The sequence below is a fragment of the Macrobrachium nipponense genome, chromosome 8 (assembly GCF_015104395.2).
Source record: "Macrobrachium nipponense isolate FS-2020 chromosome 8, ASM1510439v2, whole genome shotgun sequence".
NCBI classification, from domain to species: Eukaryota; Metazoa; Arthropoda; class Malacostraca; order Decapoda; family Palaemonidae; genus Macrobrachium; species Macrobrachium nipponense.
In genome coordinates, this window is record NC_087203.1 from 2,427,447 (window position 1) to 2,446,876 (window position 19,430).

The following is a 19,430-nucleotide window of genomic DNA, read 5'->3' on the forward strand; positions in this document are numbered from 1 at the left end:
CATATTTTTGCACTCACAATTTGTTTGATTAACTTAGGTGTTTCTTAGTGACTTAAAATTACATTCTTGATTAATTTACACTTGTGAATTGATTTTCATTTACTTGCATTTTTTTTTTCAAATCATAAGTATTGTTTAACAGTCTGAATTTCAAATTAATAATTTAATTTCTTGATTAATTAATTTTGTAAAATAGTATTGTTTTCAATTAATTTTGAATTTGAAAATAAATTTTTTGTTTTTAAAATATTTATAACAGTGATTCATGATATGACCACCAGTGATAGATTTTGATCTGTGTAGATTCCAACCCTGGTGATTAATTGTGCTGTTTTCATTCAATTTTCTTGAAGTGATTTAGAACAGGGAAAACATTTGAAATACTTAGACTTTTATTGCTGTTGTTAGAGTGAATCCCTTTAATTAACTTAATTAAACTGATTACCTCTCACTTGCCTAATGAACTTAGTCTGGTTTCTTGCATGATTAATAAGCTTTTTAAGGGATCACTGTTGCCTTTAGAAAGTCAGTCGTATTTTATCTGCGATGAAGGTTCTGGTGTCTTGCTGTTGTGAGGTAACTATTTATTTATTGGTAACTGTAATATCCAGATATTTGGGTGCATTGTCACTATATATATATATATATATAATATTATATATATATATATAATATATATATATATATATATATATATATATATATATATATATATATATATATATATATATATATATATATACAGCTGTATGTATGTGTGTGCATGTTTCAGAATAACTCTGAAATACATAGAGCAATTTCAACCAAACTTGGTATATGTATGATTTACCATATGGAAAAGATGTGGAAAAAGGTGAAATGTGTAAAAATAACTTAAAACGACAGATATTTGTGTCTAATCCATAGTTTTTACCATCAATGCGATAAATTGTGCCACTCCCAATGCCCTTTAAGTCCGAGTTCAGCTTCAGTAGGAACAGCGGTTGGAAAGGAAGGGGTGACAAAAAAAATAACTGAAAACAACAGATATTAGTGGCTAATAAATAGTTTTCGTGGTCGCTGATATGAATAGTGACACTCCCAATTTCTTTTAAGTCCAAGTTCAGCACTGATATTAAGTCCGAGTTCATCTTCAGTAGGAAGAGGGGTTGGAAAGGAAGGGGTGACATGAAAAAAATAACTGAAAACAACAGATATTAGTGGCTAATAAATAGTTTTTGAGGTCGCTGATATGAATAGTGACACTCCCGATTTCTTTTAAGTCCAAGTTCAGCACTGATATTAAAGGAGGGGTGAGAACGGAGGTGACATGTAAAAATAACTGAAAACAACAGATATTAATATCTAATCCATATTTTTTGAGGTTGATGAGATGAAAAATGACACTCCCAATGCTATTTACCAAGTTCAGGCATGACAGGAAAGGGAAAGGGGTTACATGTAAAAATAAGTGAAAATTATAGATATTAGTGTCTAATTCATATTTTTCGAGACTGCTGAGATGAACAGTGACACTCCCAATGCCCTTTTAAGTCAAAGTTTAGCCCCACAAGAAGGGAGAGTGAGAGTGGGTGGAAAATAAAATGTAAAAAATGACAGATATTAGTGTCTAGCCTTCTTAACCGGGGTTCTGCGGAACCCTAGGGTTATGTGAACGTTCACCAGGGGTTCCGTGAGAATTCATGTTTTATTTAATTATTTGTTATTGATAAGTATATGTTTCTCTTCGTTAAACATGCCGTGCGAGATTTTTTTCCTCAGTTTTACTAAAGGTAATTATTACAAATGCTTACTTAGTTATATATATATATATATATATATATATATATATATATATATATATATATATATATATATATATATTTATTCATTTATTTCTAAAGGACTTGAGGATCTGCTCCACACGTGATGTGTATGTTATTTTCTTATATATAATATATAATTATATATATGTATATATATATACATATATATGATTATATATATACTATATATATATATATATATATATATATATATATACTGGTGTGTGTGTGTGTGTGTGTGTGGCGCGTGTGTGTGTGTGTGTAGTGTGTGTAAAATCCACCAGATACTAAAAATATATTATTTCTAAGAAGGACAGACTGTATTATCACCACCAGAACTCCCACTGTCAGAGTAATCCCAGTCCATAGTTGGGTGCAATTAAGTATTCAATGCCCATACGCTAGTATACCAGATTTTGGTGTACATACGAGGACTACTATGTTTCTGGCTTTTGAGACAAAGCATAGCTCTTCACCAAAGCTCTATGGTCTGTGGTTAATATATTCATTATATATATATATATATATATATATATATATATATATATATATATATCTGATATATATATATTTGGGGGTTCCTTGAGATGAGAAAATTATTGTTTCAGGGGTTTCTGAAAATGCCAAAGGTTGGGAACCACTGGTCTAATCCATAGTTTTCGAGGTCACTTGGATGAATAGAGATACTCCCGATGCCCTTTCAAGTCCAAGTTCAGCCATGATAGTAATGGGTGATGAGAAGTGGTGAAATATGCAAAATGTAATAAATGCTGGGCAATGTAACTGGAGCAACTACCTTAACAGGAAAGGGAGAGAGTGAGAGGGAGAAGTGAGAGAAAGTGAGAAGCAGAGGGAGTGGGAGAGAGACTAGAGGGGTTGTGAGGGAGGAGAAAAAAAAAGAATTGCCAAAGATAATTACTAAACAACACAGTAAACAATTTGTTATTTTATTCAAACTTCCATTAAATTAATTTGCATTAACTTTTTCAGAAAATGTCACTTTTCTTTGTATTTGTCAAATACATTGGCTGCATGAATGCTTCACCAAAGTTACCTTGAAAAAGACCAGAGCAGATTTGGACACAAGAATTCCACACCTCTGCGAGACTTCTGAACCGTAGGCTTCAAGCCACTTGAGAGTACTGAGTTGTGGATCGATGAAGGTGTCCATCAGCTCGCAAGGCAAGACACTCGCTGGTACGCAGAAAGGTCCGAAAAAGCCCTCGTCACACCTGTGAAGCAAGAATACACTGACATGACTGTCCCACTTCATTCACTGGAATCTTTCCTGGAATTCTTACAAATAAGCATAGAGTTCTACTTGTCATTTGGCATGTAATAAGATATATAATATATATATTATAATATATATATATATATATATATATATCACAGTGAAGAACTTCATATAAATTGGGGGCATTCGCTCCTAAATTCTTGTGTCAATTTTCACTTATTTTTATATGTCACCACAACATAAACAGGAGAGTCGATAGCAAAGCCCTGTCAATGAAAACGGTTATTACTTATACTTAATAATAGATTTCCAAACTGTGATATATTCTTGAAAAATTTTTTTAGTGTTGGACACCATAATCATGAAAAGTTTAACATCATGCCAAAGACCTAATCCTAGATGGAGCAATGCAGCAGTTCATTCTGAACTTCTTAAATTCTACAAAAATTGTATATTTCATTCCATGGGTCATATTATAGTTATCATTCATTTATTCATAAACAACCATGAAATTCCACCTGAGAGGTGAATGACAAAAAAAAAATTAAATAAATAAAAAAATAAGAAATGTACAAGGTGGTTTTACTGAAGCTGCACTTAAGTTTAAGAACCAAAAGCTAACCTGACTTGATTTGAAACTTACCAAAACATTCGCGCAAAGAAGTATAGAAAAATATTCCATTTGCTGAGGAATATTGTGAATAAGGAATACAAATGCTATCAAAAGGAAATGAACAAACTAAAGCCTTACCGACATTCCCCATTGAGACAATAACCATGGCCGGAGCACATCCAGGGGCAAGAGTTCCCAGCATAGAAATTATCAATAGCCCAGCTAGCAGTTTTCCCCATATTGGTTCCATGGCCTTTACTAATCAGACGCAGCCTAGTGCTTTCTCCACTGTAATTAGAACAGTAGAAAGACAAATATCAAAGTGGAATAAAACTCTCTTTTATAAAGTAATATAAACACATAGATATACTGAGCATGTGCTAACTCAGCAAAAAATGAAAATACCAATAGCCATTGCAGTCCTAACAATCATCCAATGAGATGCTCAGACTTCCTTCAAGAAATACGTAATGGAATAGATCTTATAATCATCACTAAGTTTGTCAGTACTTACATTGTCTTTTTGGGCAATGTTACGGTATGTCGGGTCCAAGAGGGTGTGTTTGAAATGGTGTACGTAGTAGGTAAGTGAAAAGTGTCACATTCCAACTGAGGTGGTGCACACAATTCCTTTACCAATTGCCATTTTTTGCCATGATCTAATGAATACTGGAGTGACACCTCACCGTCTGAACTGCTCTGATGGCATCCAATTTGGAAGTCAAACTGAATAACACTCGATTCAGAGGCTTCAAAGTCCCACGTTTCTGCATATTTGGGGCCTACAAAATAAAGATATCACTGTTATCAGTCCCAATGTAATTTGTGCTATGCAATTTTGTAATTAAAAATTAAATTTAAAATAGATCTCACTGGAGAAAACAAAAAAAAAAGGAAATGAAGAATTCATTTTTCAAGCTGTAGAATTTACTGAGGATGAAATGAACAACATTACCTGTGTGTGAGGGGAAGAGCATCACAGCATCCTTTGAGCCACAGTCCTGGTCGATATGAGACCCGGCGGTCAAAAACCACGGAAGGGCTCTGGAAGCATTGCCGTCAAAAGTATCAAATAAGAAAGTCGGAAGAGTTTCATTGGCTAAAACCATTACATTATCCAGGTGCCATTCAGCTCGCTCCTCTTTGAGAAAGAAAAAGTTGATTGTTAAGCCTAGTATAATTCACTATGAACTGGTAGTGTATTTGTAAATATAAAAACATGAACAGAAGTTATTCAGCAGTATATATTTTTGAAAAAGAAGGGCCTTGGGTACCTTGGAATGAGTTGTCATCTTTCATCATATCATTATAATCCTGCCACCAACGAAAGCGAGTTTGGCGGGTACGGGCGCTGTCTGGAAGAGGTATGAAAAATGCCTCGTGCCTATAAAAAAAAAGTAATTTTTGTCACTTCCAATATTTTTTAGCCTATTCTTAAAACACTATTGCTTACAAACTTGGGATCATTATTCTCTAAAGAATTCTTAGAGTTCTTGGGCCACTGAGTCAACACCCCTTGAATCCTGGTCTATCTTCTCTCCTTTCATGTTCAACCACTATTCCCCAGTCAACCAATGAGTGTAATCCATTATTACTTCATTCATCCATTCAGAAAAATATCAAGGCCTGTATTATAATAAGTACTGCTGGGAAAAAGGAATTCAACAAATGAGCCATTTTATAGAGCAGATCCAAGTAAGATGCTAATGTCCAGACAGAACAGAATTGCAGACATAGTGGAAATAAGGATCTAATGCATAGGTTATTAACATAATCATCATTGTGGATTGTAAGAGTTCTTAAGAAGTACGCAGACCTTTCTGAAAGCATTAAACAATATAGCTTATTTGCTTTGAAATTTAAGCTTCAAGTAGGAAGCAGCTCCTAGTTTGTCAAGTATACATAATTACCAGGTAATGTGTTCCTTATACAGAATAAATTATGAAGAAGTATGATGAGTGGTCTTGCTGACTTCTGTTGTTACACAATCCACTGACTACATCACTTACTGGTCAGTGATCTGTTAAGGTCAGTAGCAACTTTGTTTCAGATTTGAGGAAATACATAACCACAATAATATTTATATTGCCAGTATACTGTACCAGCTCTTTCCTAGACCAAGAATCATGTGCCTCGGTAAAATTAAAAGTTTCAAAGGGTCCAGACTGCCAGCTTGAGAGACACCATATAAGATAGGTCTAGCCTCACTTAAGGGAAGCATTGACACCATAAGTCCCCATTATAAAGTAAGTGTTTGTTGCTACCTTATAACTGAAGGGATTTGCTTCAAATTTTTTACCTCTTATTCTACAACTAATAATGAAAGTTTTCTCATGGGGAAATTTAGAAATTCGATCTCTAAGTTCATTTGTTTTGCAGTCGAAAAATCTTGATGTCACTTTTCAAAATGTAAAATTAAAAATTGCACAAAAGAGTGATTTTTCCCACGCCAAAATCAAGATATTTAGTTATACTACATTCTATAAAAGTTTCATTGAATTTGGTTCAGTCTTCTTGGGGAAATAGACATTTACTTTTGAAAAGGTAAGTTTTGAGAAAACAGCTAAAGAAAAAAATTATTGCTTATTTTGTGATAACTAAGAAACTATGACACCTAGAAAGCTGATTTTTGCACTAGAATATTCTATCACATACGTAATAAGCCATGAAATTTACAATATAATCAAATGAATAGGACTGTACTCTCTCTTGATTTATATATTACCTAAAATTTCCATTTATGGGGAGTGCCGACACCAAAAGACCCCATTGTAAACTAAGTGTTTATTGCTACCTTATGATTGAAGGGACTTACTTAAATTTTTACCACATATTCTGCATATAATAAGGGAGAGCGGTGATGGTTCGGACACTTTTTTTCATTTCTATCTAGAAGTAAGAGTTTAAAGAGCAGAGATGTCATTGGCATGTCAATGTATAGCCTCATCATCCTACATTTACTAGTGAATGTGGTAAGTCGTATACTTTACTATACTTGAAGCTACATATCTTCAAATACAAGTTTCCAAAAAGTCTGAATCCTCCCTACCCATGGGGATGATTCGGACAATTGTTATAACTGATATTTACCTTCAAGTCACATGATAAATAAAACATAAATACCAAACAAAATGTTTTATTGAAATAATCAAAACCAACTTAAAGATTATATTCTCTCCCTTGGTGATTGCCAGACAGAAAATGTAACTCAAATCCACGATGTTTGCCGAGAATAAATGTTAAAGTTGGCTTAAAGAATATTGTATCCTGCAAAACAAAAACTAAATAAAATATCGTCACCAGCAAATTATCAAATAAGCAAAATATACTTGAATTTATTCTCTCCATGAGTACATCTCATGAGGAAAAGTCTCTATTGAGGTCAAATGACACTCGTTTAAATAAATAAAAAAAAACATCTAACTGGTAACGAGACCTACCTTGTCGTGTTGAATACCATCTCTGAAGTTAGCTGAAAATGCTGTTACAAAAATATACTTTTTATTTCCCAAAATTAGCTAACATGAAAATGGAATAAAATAAACTAAGCATGAACCAAAAAGAAACGTTAAAATATAATATTCCTCTCAAAATCATATTCAAGTAAGTAACCCTTTTTTTCTAAGTGTCCACACATTCATAGTTTAACAATAGTCAAAATTAGTCTAGAGAAACCCATAAGGTGACTTCGAATCCATCTGAAATAAAGAGATCATAATTATGACACCATAAAACATTAAAGTTCATCAATAAGAAATGTGTGCCTCACCTCACTTCCCTTTCTCTAGAAGGTGAATTTTGTCACTGTAAATATTAACTTTTTCAAAGTTAATATTAATGTTACCTTGTCTGACGGACCTGCAACACCTCTTCTGTGGTGTGTTCCACACTCTATCAATCAAATTCAGTGAGTCCCCATTTGCTTCTCTTACAATAGTTTATATGTCATTTTCTGTGCATTATGAACACACACACTCACCAAATGACGCACAAGAGGCATGCACGCAATGTACATAAAACTCGTAATCTTTGGAATGCGTCACTGACCCCAATTATGCGCCAGTAAGCTTTCCTGTTTGTTTTTTTATTTCAGCTTCTTCGAGGAATCCAGCGTTTTGCAGCTAAGGTTATCAACCCCACTATTCAATATTAAAGATTTGTTACTAGTGCCTTTAAGATATATACCAAAAACAAAATGTAACTCAAATACATGACATTTGTTGTACCTAAATGTTAATTAAAGTTGGCCTAACGACCTTTGAAATACCCTTGTTTTCTTTTAACACTATGCTGAACTGGGTTTGGATGCACTCCAATTACTGCCTCTTTACCAATAGTTGCTCCATCCTCAATTTATAGAAATGTAAAACTATTGGTAGCAAATATCTGTGATTTTCGTCTAAATTGCTGATTAATTTACCTACGTAATAGACTGCTACCTTTTACTGGATCTATCCCAATAAGAAAAAACTCCCTCTTCTGGGAATTTATCAATGAAACCAATTTCTGTGTCTTCGATCTCCTCCTTTGAGATGTCAGAACAATTGTCGTTGAGTACGACTGTCAAGAGATCTTCAAGGCGATGATGAAGGTCTTCATCACTGGTTTTTTCCTCTGTGTTTAACCTTTTAGTATTTTTTCTTGCTTTTAGATATTCTTGAGCTATCATTTCCAAACTTTATTTCCTTCTCGGCTGGGATTTTTGGCTTTTACTTCAGTGCTTTCTGTTTAAGTTCAAGCTTTTCTGGAGTGTCCGTTGCAATCATGCATCTTCCCTGATATATGCCTGTAGCTATCCCCTTCCTCTCTCCAGAGTTTGGGAATGGTCGAATATTCTCAGGAGAAAACTGCTGTTGTGATGATGGTGTAGGTGGTTGTGCTTGTAGGTGGTGAAAATCCTCCTGGTCAACCTTGTTTCTATCTTTCTTCACATAATCATGAAATGCGCTCCGAGGGATTCCAAACTTTAGAGCAATTGTTCTACCTGAACCACCCTTTTCTGTAAATTCCTGAAGTGTATTTTTCTATAGCAGCAGCATCTCTTTCCCTACAGGCTTCAAGGAACTATAATCAATCTGAAGCAAAGGAAAAGCTATTTTTCTTTGTAATGAGGAGTCTTATGATGGGTTTATGAGGTGTTTTATAAGATAATGAGAGGGTAATGAATGGATATATATAAAACATAAAGTAAATATTGTTTGTGAAAATCTTTTGATTTTTGGTCGGAATTCATAATTAGTGAAGCATTTGCTAGGAGGGATGATTCGGACGCGTCCGAATCATCCCTACCCTAGACTGATGACATCCTCAGTACCATGTCCTTCGAGATTACAGCCAGTAACAGCTCAACATCTTCGTCATACAGTACAAATTCACACCTAAACTGATAATCAATTTCCTTATTATACTCACTTCCCACACCTTACGATTCAAACGCAAAAATTACAAAGGAAATGAGAAAAACTCCAAAATTTAACCTCTATACTAAAGTAAGCATTATCTGTCAACCAAACTCCATGTGACGATGGTGAACAAACTCGCGATTTCACGTGATTTTTCGGAGCTGAGGGCTCCTTACGTTTTCCTGTCTTCTTGGAGATCTAAGCATTTATTTTTTGAAAAAAAACAGCAAATTATCAGAGAAAGGCCAGAACAGTATTTGACTCCCCAAAAAAGAAATAATCAATAAAATTGATTCCCTGAAGCCAGTTATCCTTATATCATTATACGACATTTTCTTTACGGTGCTAATGCTAGAGGGAATTGAATATTTTAATGGGGACAATGATTTTTAATAATTATTTGTACATTAATTGTTCATGTTTTTTTTTTTAACAATTTGTCATTCACAGTGCCGTAAAAGCAATGAACAAAGTTGTTCATGAGCCAATCTAAACATTTCTTTTAGCAATAACATTAAAAAATATATTTATTATACGTAAGAAAAAAAATAGAGCATATCTCAAGCTTGATCAAATGAAGGCTCATTCATAGACTTATGTTTTTTACAGACTGTCGTTCACAGTGCCATACAAGCGACGGACATAATTGTCCATGAACCAATCTAATCATTCCTTTTTAGCAATAACATTTCTAGATATGTTTACTTGCACATAAAACAGTGAGTAAGTTACTGATAATCCTGAATTATTCATACAGACGTGTTTTACAAGTCTTTTTTTTCACAATTTGTGGTTCACAGTCATAAAAGGAATGAACAAAATTGTCAATAAGCCAATCTAAAAAAAATGTTTCAGCAGTATCACTATAGGATATGTTTATTTAAACATGAAATAGTTGGAAACTGTTAATAACTAAAATTAGATAACCCACTAAGTAATATTAACTAGTTTAGATTCATATGCAATTATCAAAGTTATTTGGAAGTTACTAGCTAGATCTCAAAAGGGTATTATAAATCTTAGGACTTTCCAGTGTACTACATACTGGCTATCAGGGAGTAAGTTTCTAAATTCATTGTACTAGTTGGATACGGGTGAAAGATTACACTTGATCATCAGGCACCATATTACATAATTTCTGCTCTACTGGAATAAATGCTATTAGAACAATGAAATTAATTAAATGTACTCATGTTGGGAAAAATAGCAGAAACATCTTTTTAAAAGGCGATGGAATGTTTTATTCATCTCAGAAGTCTAGTTGGATGAGAGGAGAAGTGGGCCTGAACTTTGATTTCAGAGTTCACTGACATTTTCCATCACTAGCTAATAGGAGAGGATGTAATAGTACTAGATGAAGATATAAAATTCGTTCATCAAAGTCGAGGTTACCTCTTGCAACCTCATTTTAGAATTATCATTATTTCTCTTATCAAGAAGATCAAATGTTTTCGTCCCCTGGGAGATTTAGCTACTGCAATTGCACCCCCATACAGTATATCGAACTTGGTATGCCCAGATGGCATTCCTCATCAACCAGAATGGGTGTTGGCACAGATATTTATACTTTCCACAAAAAGAATAAGCTCACGTTTCTCATGAAACTCATTAAGGCTTTTCATGAGATGCATTATTAATGATTTTGTGCATCATTCTCTTTAACCTCATATTTCATAAAAGAAATACTGTTTACATGAATGTAAAATCCATATGTCGCCTAATGGCCCTGAAATAGGTACAGTTAGTGAAAAATGGAAGTAACTGAGATACATCATGTAGAGAAAAATGGAACCTTCTGAGAGGCAGCATTATAAAAAAAAAAGAATCATCTGAGATAGAGCATAAGAAAAAGAAAACATGGGAATTATATGAGATACAGTATCAAGAGAAAATTGGTATCATCTGAAATACAGCAATAAGAGATAAATCGATTCATCTGAGATACAGAATGAAGAGAAAAATAGAATAATCTGAGATACAGCATAAAGAGAAAAATGGATTTATCTGAGATACAGCTTGAAGAGAAAAATATAACCATCTGAAATACAGCATTGAGAAAAAATAGAATCCTCTGAGATACAAACGGAATCATCTTAGATATTGCATTAAGACATAAATGAAATATATCCTAGATACAGTACTAAGAAAAAATGCAATCATCTGAGAGTCAGCATTAAGAGAAAAATGGAAACATCTGAGAGACAGCATTAAGAGAAAAATGGAGTCATCTACGATAATGAATTAACAGAAAAAATTGAATCGTCTGAGAGACATAATTAAGTGAAAAAATGAAACATTTGATATATAGCACGAATAGAAAAATCAAACCATCTCAGATACAGCATTTAGAGAAAAATTTAATTATCTGAGATACAGCGTGAAGAGAAAAATGGAGTCATCTGAATGACAGAATTTAGAGAAAAATAGAATCATGCGAGATACAGAATCAAGAAATAATGGAATCGTCTGAGAAACAGAAATAAGAGAAAAATGGCATCATCTGATATACAGCACGAATAGAAAAATAGAATTATGAGATACAACATTAAGAGAAAAATGGAAACATCTGAAATACAGCATCAGGAGAAAGATAGAATCATTAGAAGTACAGCAAGAAGAGCAAAATAGAATCATGTGAGTTACAACATCAAAAGAAAAATGGAATCATTTGAGAGACAATTAAGAGAAAAATAGAATCATGTGAGAGACAGTATTAAGAAAAAAATTGAATGGCCTGAGAGACATAATTACGAGATGAATGGAATCGTCTGATATACAGCATCAAGAGAAAAATGGAATCATATGAGAAACATCATTAAGAGCAAAATTGAATAATGTGAGATGCAGCATCAAGAGAAATATCGAATCATTTGAGAGACAGCTTTAAGAGAGAAACAGAATTATCTAAGATACAGTATCAAGAAAGAATGAAATCGTCTGCGACACAAAATTAAGAGAAAAATGGAATAATATGAGACACACTATTAATGCTCTATCTCAGATGATTCCATCTGTCTTTTAATGCCGTATCTCAGACGATTCGATTTTCTCTTAATGATGTAAATCAGATAATTCCACTTTTCTCTTAATGCCGAATCTCAGATGATTCCATTTGTCACTTAATACTACATCTCGAATGATTCAATTTTTCCCATAACGATGCATCTCAGAATATTCCATTTTTCTCTTAATAGGGTATCTCAGAGGATTCAATTTTTCTCTTAATTCTGAATCTTAGATTATTCAATTTTTATCTGAATGCTGTATCTCAGAGCATTCAACTTTTCTCTAAATACTGAATTCCAGATTATTCCACATTTCTCTCAAAAGATTCCATTTTTCTCTTAATATTGTACTCAGATATGTCATTTTCCACTTAATCCTATAACTCAGAAGATCATTTTTCTCTGAATATTGTATCGCAGATGAATTTATTTTTCTCTTTATTCTGTAAATCCTATGTCTATTTTTCTCTTTAAGCTGCATTTCAGACAATTTTTCTGTAATTCTGTCTCTCAAATCATTCCATTTTCTCTTGATACTGTATTTCAGATTATTCCATTTTTCTCTTTATGTTGTCTCTCAAATCATTCCATTTTTATCTTAAAACTATGCCTCAAATGATTCCAGGTTGCTCTTAAAACTGTCTCAGATGATTCCATGTTTCTCTTAATGTTGTATCTCACATGGTCCCATTTATCTCTGAACACGGTATATCAGATGATACTATTTTTTCTTTATACTCTATTTCAGATTATTCAACTCCTAATGCACTTTACTCTAAAATATCTCTCAGGTGACCGAATTTTTCTCATAATGCTCTATTTTGAATAATTTTACTTTCCACTAAAATCTGTCTCTCAGGTAACTGAATTTTTCTCGTAATGCTCTATTTTAGATGATTTCGTTTTATTCTTCATAATGTATCCAGATCATTCCATTTTTCTGTTCATGCTTTATCTAACACAATTTCATTTTTTCTTAATTTTGTATCTCAGACGATCCCATTTTTATCTTAATGCTGTATCTTAGACAATTTAATTTTTCTCTTAAAAGTGTATCTCAGATGATTTTATTTTTCTGTGTATGCTGTATCTCAGACAGCTTCATTTTCTCCTAATGCTGTATCTCAGAAAATTCCATTTTTCTCTTAATCCTGTATCTCGGACAATTCTTTTTTTTCTTTAATGCTGAATCTCAGATAATTTCATGTTTCTCTTAATGGTGTATCTCAGTCGATTTCATTTTTCTCTTAAAGCTGTATGTCAGATAATTCCAATTTTCTATTAATGCTGTATCTCAGATGAATCTATGTTTCTCTTCATAATGTATCTCAGATTATTCCATTTTTCCGTCCATCCTGTATCTCAGACAATTTAATTTTCTCTTAATTGTGTATTTCAGACGATTCCATTTTCCCTTAATACTGTATCTCAGTTAATTCCATTTTTCTCTTAATGCTGTATCGCAGACAATATAGTTTTTCTCATTACTGTTTATCTCAGATAATTTCACTTTTCTCTTAAGCTGTATCTCAGACAATTTCATTTTTCTCTTAATGGCGTCTCTCAGATTATTCAATTTTTCTCTCAGTGCTGTATTTAAGATGATTCCATTTTTTCTGAATGCTATATCTCAGATCATTTCATTTTCTCTCAGTGCTGTATTTAAGATGATTCCATTTTTCTCTTATTGCTGTATTTCAGATTATTCCATTTATCTCTTGATACTGTGTCTCAGACGATAACTTTTTCTGTTAATGCTGTATCTCAGCTCATTCTATTTTTCTCTTTGTTCTGTATCTCACATCATTTTTATCGTCATGGAGTCGTTCAGAAGATTCAATTGTTCTCTGTAAACCAGACGATTCGAATTTTCCCTTAATACTGTATCTTAGATGATTCCATTTTTCTCTTAATGCTGTCTCTGAAATGATTGTATTTTTCTCTTAATACTGTACCTCAGACGATTCTATTTAGCTGATAATGCTGTATTTCAGCTTATATTTTTCTCTTAATGTTGTCTAACAGATGATTCCGTTTTTCTCTTAATGCTGTATCTTAGATTATTCCGTTTTTCTCTTCAGGCTGTATTTCAGATTATTCCATTTTTTTCTTAATACTGCATCTTAGGTGATTCCATTTTTTTCTTAATGTTGTTTAATCTGAGATACAGCATGGAGAGCATCCTGTGTTTCAGATGATTCAATGTTTCTCTTTAGAGAAAAATGGAATCATTTGAGATTCAGCATGAAAAGAAAAATGGAATTACCTCTTTTACAATCAGAAAAATGGAATCATCTGAAATACTGTATCAACAGACAAATGGAGTCCTCTAAGATACAACATTAAGAGAAAAATCTAATCATCCGAGATACATCATGAAAAGAAGAACAAAATCATCTGAGATAAAGAATTAAGAGAAGAATTGCACAGTCTGAGATCAGTATTAATGAAAAATGGAATTATCTGAGATATAGCATTAAGAATCGGAGATATAGTATTAACAGAAAAATGGAGACCTTTGAAATACAGCATTAAGAGAAAAATAGAATCACTGAGATACATCATGAAGAGAAAAATAATGTATTTATCTGAGATATATCATTACGTGAAAAATGTAATTGTTTGAGCTACAGTATGGAGAAAAAAAATGAAATCGTCTAAGATACAGCACTAAGAAAAAAAGGGAATCATCTGATATGCAGCCTGAAGAGAAAAATGAATTCATCTGAAATAGAGCACCAAGAGAAAAATGGAATCATCTGAGAGACAGCATTAAGAGCAAAATTTGTTTATTGTGCTAGTATTGCGTTTCTCACGAAATACCCGTTAAAGAAAGTCTATCCCAACCTAAAACTTTCAGTCTTTCCGGTTTAATGGAAATGTATTTGGGAAATTGAGGTTTTACTTGTGAGAATTATGAGGTATAGAAGCTCAATTCCCAATGCCGTGCTGAGAGGTGTCTTGCCAAATCTACAGGACCTCTGGGAAGTAGATACTTTAATCTTTAATGAAGAGACCAAGATTATAGCCTCAACACTTAGCACATTTTTCACTTCTGTGAGTCTTCTCGAGATTTATGGCAGAAAAAGTTCAATTTTGTGTCAAACATGTTTCAGCAATTTATGTAAAGTTGCTTATGTCTTAATGCAAGATTAGTTCCTCACGCCTAAAATACTCTGAGTACCTGAACATTTCCATTAACCCATTGAGAATATGATTTTTACATACTGTTGAGAGCATAAGAAAAATTAAGGTGATGAATTTTACTTTTTTTTTTATTGCTGCCGAGAAGCAGTTTAGGGGTTTCCTTGATTCAGTCTATTCTAGTTAGGGTTTGGCAAAGTGGAAGAGTACCTGTGTCAAGTTAAAAAGAAAGATGGCTCTCTTGACACATCACCTTGAATCTTTTGAATGTGTGCCTGACATTAAGTAGTCTTTCTGCTATACACCAGGGTTTTTGGGCTTTACGTTTGTAGTCACATATTGACTATTCATGTTACCAAAATATAAAACAGTAAACAAAGGACAGAAAACTTAATTATCCGAAATTTGAGAGTAAGTAAATGTCGTACAGAAGAGAATAAAACACTCATTAAGTGTTCACAGAGAATTATATGCCATAAAACTACGTAAGACCAGAGTAAAATAGGGTGGGGTATCCAGAAAGGGGAAACAGGAAGTGATTTTTAATAGTCAGAGGGGTTTGTGGATGAGTCCTGTGCATGATCATAAATGGGTAGTAAGGGCTGAGTACAGCAAAAGGAAAAGTGAATGTGAATGGAGAGGGGTTTAGGAAATTTGTCTGATAGCAATGCAAGAAAAGATGCAAATGAGGAAAAGAGTTTGTTAAGAAAAAGAGTTTGTTAGGTAAATGACGAAATAGTGAGAAAAGGAATGACAAGATTATCAAGTGTATGAAGTGAGAAGGAAAACTGAAATTACTTTTAGTTGGAGAGGAAAGATTCAGAATATGAATGCAAATTAAATTAAGACAGTAATCAAGAGAAATTACACATCAGGAAAAGATGGAACCTATAATGTGGAGGGAGTTCATGAAAAGAAGAAAAATAATTTTTTTGTGTAGTCATGAAATTCAAATTGAATACATAGAAATATGAGCTTTTCTGAAATGCAATTGAGTAGATGAGAAGATTATTTACAGGTATTTGAAATGAGACACAAGAAGATGATAATAACAACTTAGGAGTGAATTTCACTGAGTACTTGAAGGAAAGAAAAAATTGAGGTTGGGGGAAATAGTGAAAGACTGATCAGCAAATGAATCTTGGAACAAATGGTCATAGGAGGAGCCACTACTTCGAAAAGTTGTTGCGTGAAGAACCTTGAAGAGATGTAGCTCTGAATAACAGTTAAAAACAGTTGTCAGGGAGCAAATGCAGAAGACTTTGCTTGATATATGAAGACCTGGTGAAAGGTTGTGATAGTAATAATGGGTATGGGCTATGGAAGGTGTTGAGGGTGTTACAGTGGACATGAGAATTTGGAGAGCAATTAAAAATATTTACGATGAAAGTGAAGCTTATGACAAATTGATGTGGAAGAACGACTGGTTTGGTTACAATTCGTATTTAAACGTTAGCTCTGTGGATAGAAATCTTTCCTTGAATGGAGTGCTTAGAGAAATCAGGGAAAGGACAGCAGGTATGGAAACAGTTTCGTGAGAATTTTATGCATAATATTTTGTGAGCCAAGAATTCTTTACTTCCAACATTCCCTTCATTTTTAGGAAACTATCCAATATTAGAAGTTCTCATTTCATATCACGTCATAAATTGGTATTGATTCCAACACTAAGCACTAGGGCCACCCAAGAGTGTCAGTACTTATTGCAGTTGTTATAACAAAAACAGCAATAGTATATAAACAGGCAATGTGCAAAATACCACAATGTTCTCAAAGAAATCTTTTCACTTTTCATTTATGACAACCAAACCTCTTAATAATGTAATTATATCAGGTGACCAATGTAAAATTTTTGTATTAAAACAGTCCTCAAGAATCGAAAAATCCCCAAAAAGTAATTCTTAGCAACGTGAGGATATTAAAATCAGGGGAAGGGTGGCAATTCTGTGCATTGGTATTAACTGAAAGCAAACACTGGAACTTCCTCGAAAATCCATTCTATAACGCTGGTAGTGGCCAGACTTAGTAGCATCAGTCACTCTCAAGTTTCATATGAATTTACTGAGGAAATTTATGATGAAATTATTAAAAACTTTCTTTAGTATGAGTCATCAGAATCTGTGAGGTGACAAATTCCAAAGGATTAAATCAGAAAAATGTGTGGATAGATGCCTTGTGCTGAATAGGAACCTTCAATGCCACAGGCACTACACAAGTCGGGAACAATTTTTCATGCGTGGAATTAGAATAGAGTATTGAGATGCAAATGCATTTACAGGTATTTTATGTGAAACCAGTTTTATTAGAAAACAAACAACCATCTCAGTTAATCTTCCGTGTAATGTGAAAATTTTTAAAATATCCATTTGGAGTTTTTCTTATGCATATTTATTTTATTAAAATTCTCATTTTGCATACACTTCCTTCATATTTGCTTTTCATTGGAGCATTCTCTTCCTTGGGATAAGATTTGCAAACATAGAGTGAAACCAAAGAAAATTTTATTAGTTTGTTTGAAAGAAAAATGTTAGATCCCCTTTTCGACCAATTTTTGCTTGGTAACGTTACAAAGCGAGTCACAAGATAACATGCAGGCAAAAAGTATGACACCTCCAAAGCCATAAAATAGGTTTTGAGGTATCTGAAACCTGGTTAAAGTACTTTGCTTTTATAGGCCTATATCTCATGACATAAAGGATACATGACCATTAATCGTATTTTGAAGAACCACTATAAACGTTCTTTCGATAATATGACAACTGTTCCAAGGAAAGCCAGATACCTGTTTGTTGTCTGGAATGGTTCAAAGAGCTGCAGGGTGTGCCAGAGTTGTCCATTGTCAGGCGAATGTTGAAGGATGACATTGTCTCTCGGAACGATTCCTTGTTGGCACCTTCCACTGCTCACTGGTGACCCAATCTGGAGACTGAACGTAAGGTACCTGAAGTGGATAACGACGACATTTCATTCTCATTGCCCTTTGGAAATACTCCATTTAAATATCAAGAACGCACGAATATTATAGAGACAAATAATTATAGCCAGACACCTACGAATACAAGAATAGTACTGAAATGCAAAAAAGTTCGATAATATGGTATTTCTGGAAGATACATATTAATTCCCCCTAGCAGTCTGGTTGAGGATTTCACTTCATGGCAGTGGCCACAAAAATTCTGTTCAGTCTTTTGATCTCATACCATAAGATGTATCAATATTGATGAAATGGGTAAGTATCAAGAGAATCTAATAGCATTCAAAATGGAAGTACAGGGACAAGTTGAAGTTTAGCATAGATAATCATACAAAACACCGGTAATGCCAAGAAAAAAAGTGTCCGTCAGTTATTCTAAGTTTGATTAAAAAAACATCAGTGACCATGTTTCCTTTTCATTTACAGTATTCCTCAGTGTCATACCAGCTTCGGACAGAATAAAAAATAAAAAGTATGAAAAAATATATAGCCAATGTTTGATTTTCTCCAAACTGTAGTCATGAGTAAAATATTAGTACTCCATTCGAAATGACTTTATTCCAAGTCAGGAATATATCTGCACCTTTCTTTTAAATGCATATAATTCATCATATTTAGTTCGCAGAAAAATTTTTGAAGCGAATGAAATACATTTATACAAAAGATATTTTCATGAGTGAGGTGCCAAGCAATACCAAAAATTGCTTAGTCTAAATCCTGAGCAAGGAACTCCATATTAGCAGCAGAATACAACTGTAAATAACTCAAATTGGGAAATCCACTTAAAAAAAAAGAACCTGTTGAGAACATTTAAACCTGATCAGCATCACTCTCCCCTTGTTAGCGATGATAAATTAACCTTTCTAGCCGGAAAGATGTAAAAGATGATTACCAGCACATCTTTTGATATATTACTGTTTGCCTGGTGGCACTCTTAGCCCCTTTCCTTTGCAAATTGTCTATACGTTTACAGAAAACCACTGATGTCTTCAAAATGGAACAACTCTAGAATAATGAATGCCACATGGAAAAGGGAATAATAAGACAAAATAAAGAGTTAGATTTAAGATGACTTCAACTTATGCTGCCATTATTCTTTGAGAGACTAGCTCAAAAGAGGGTCTTCTTCGCTCCCCCAAATTATTATTAATAATAGTAATGCCTCCATTAGGTTACGTTAAAATTTCGGAACAATATTGGATCCAGGATGAATAGTTCTGCTCTAACAAGAATGTAAATTATTTTTTATT

At 33.4% G+C, this 19,430-nt stretch overlaps 1 protein-coding gene across 1 annotated transcript in view; it reads right to left on the minus strand.

Moving 5' to 3' along the window:
• Positions 1-19,430, minus strand: part of LOC135223343 (reelin-like) — a 484,942-nt gene that overhangs the window by 218,656 nt on the left and 246,856 nt on the right. Inside the window, 6 exon segments of the mRNA XM_064261806.1 lie at positions 2,860-3,037; positions 3,794-3,943; positions 4,170-4,437; positions 4,611-4,796; positions 4,930-5,039; positions 17,989-18,147. Coding sequence (XP_064117876.1) covers positions 2,860-3,037; positions 3,794-3,943; positions 4,170-4,437; positions 4,611-4,796; positions 4,930-5,039; positions 17,989-18,147 — 1,051 coding nt within the window.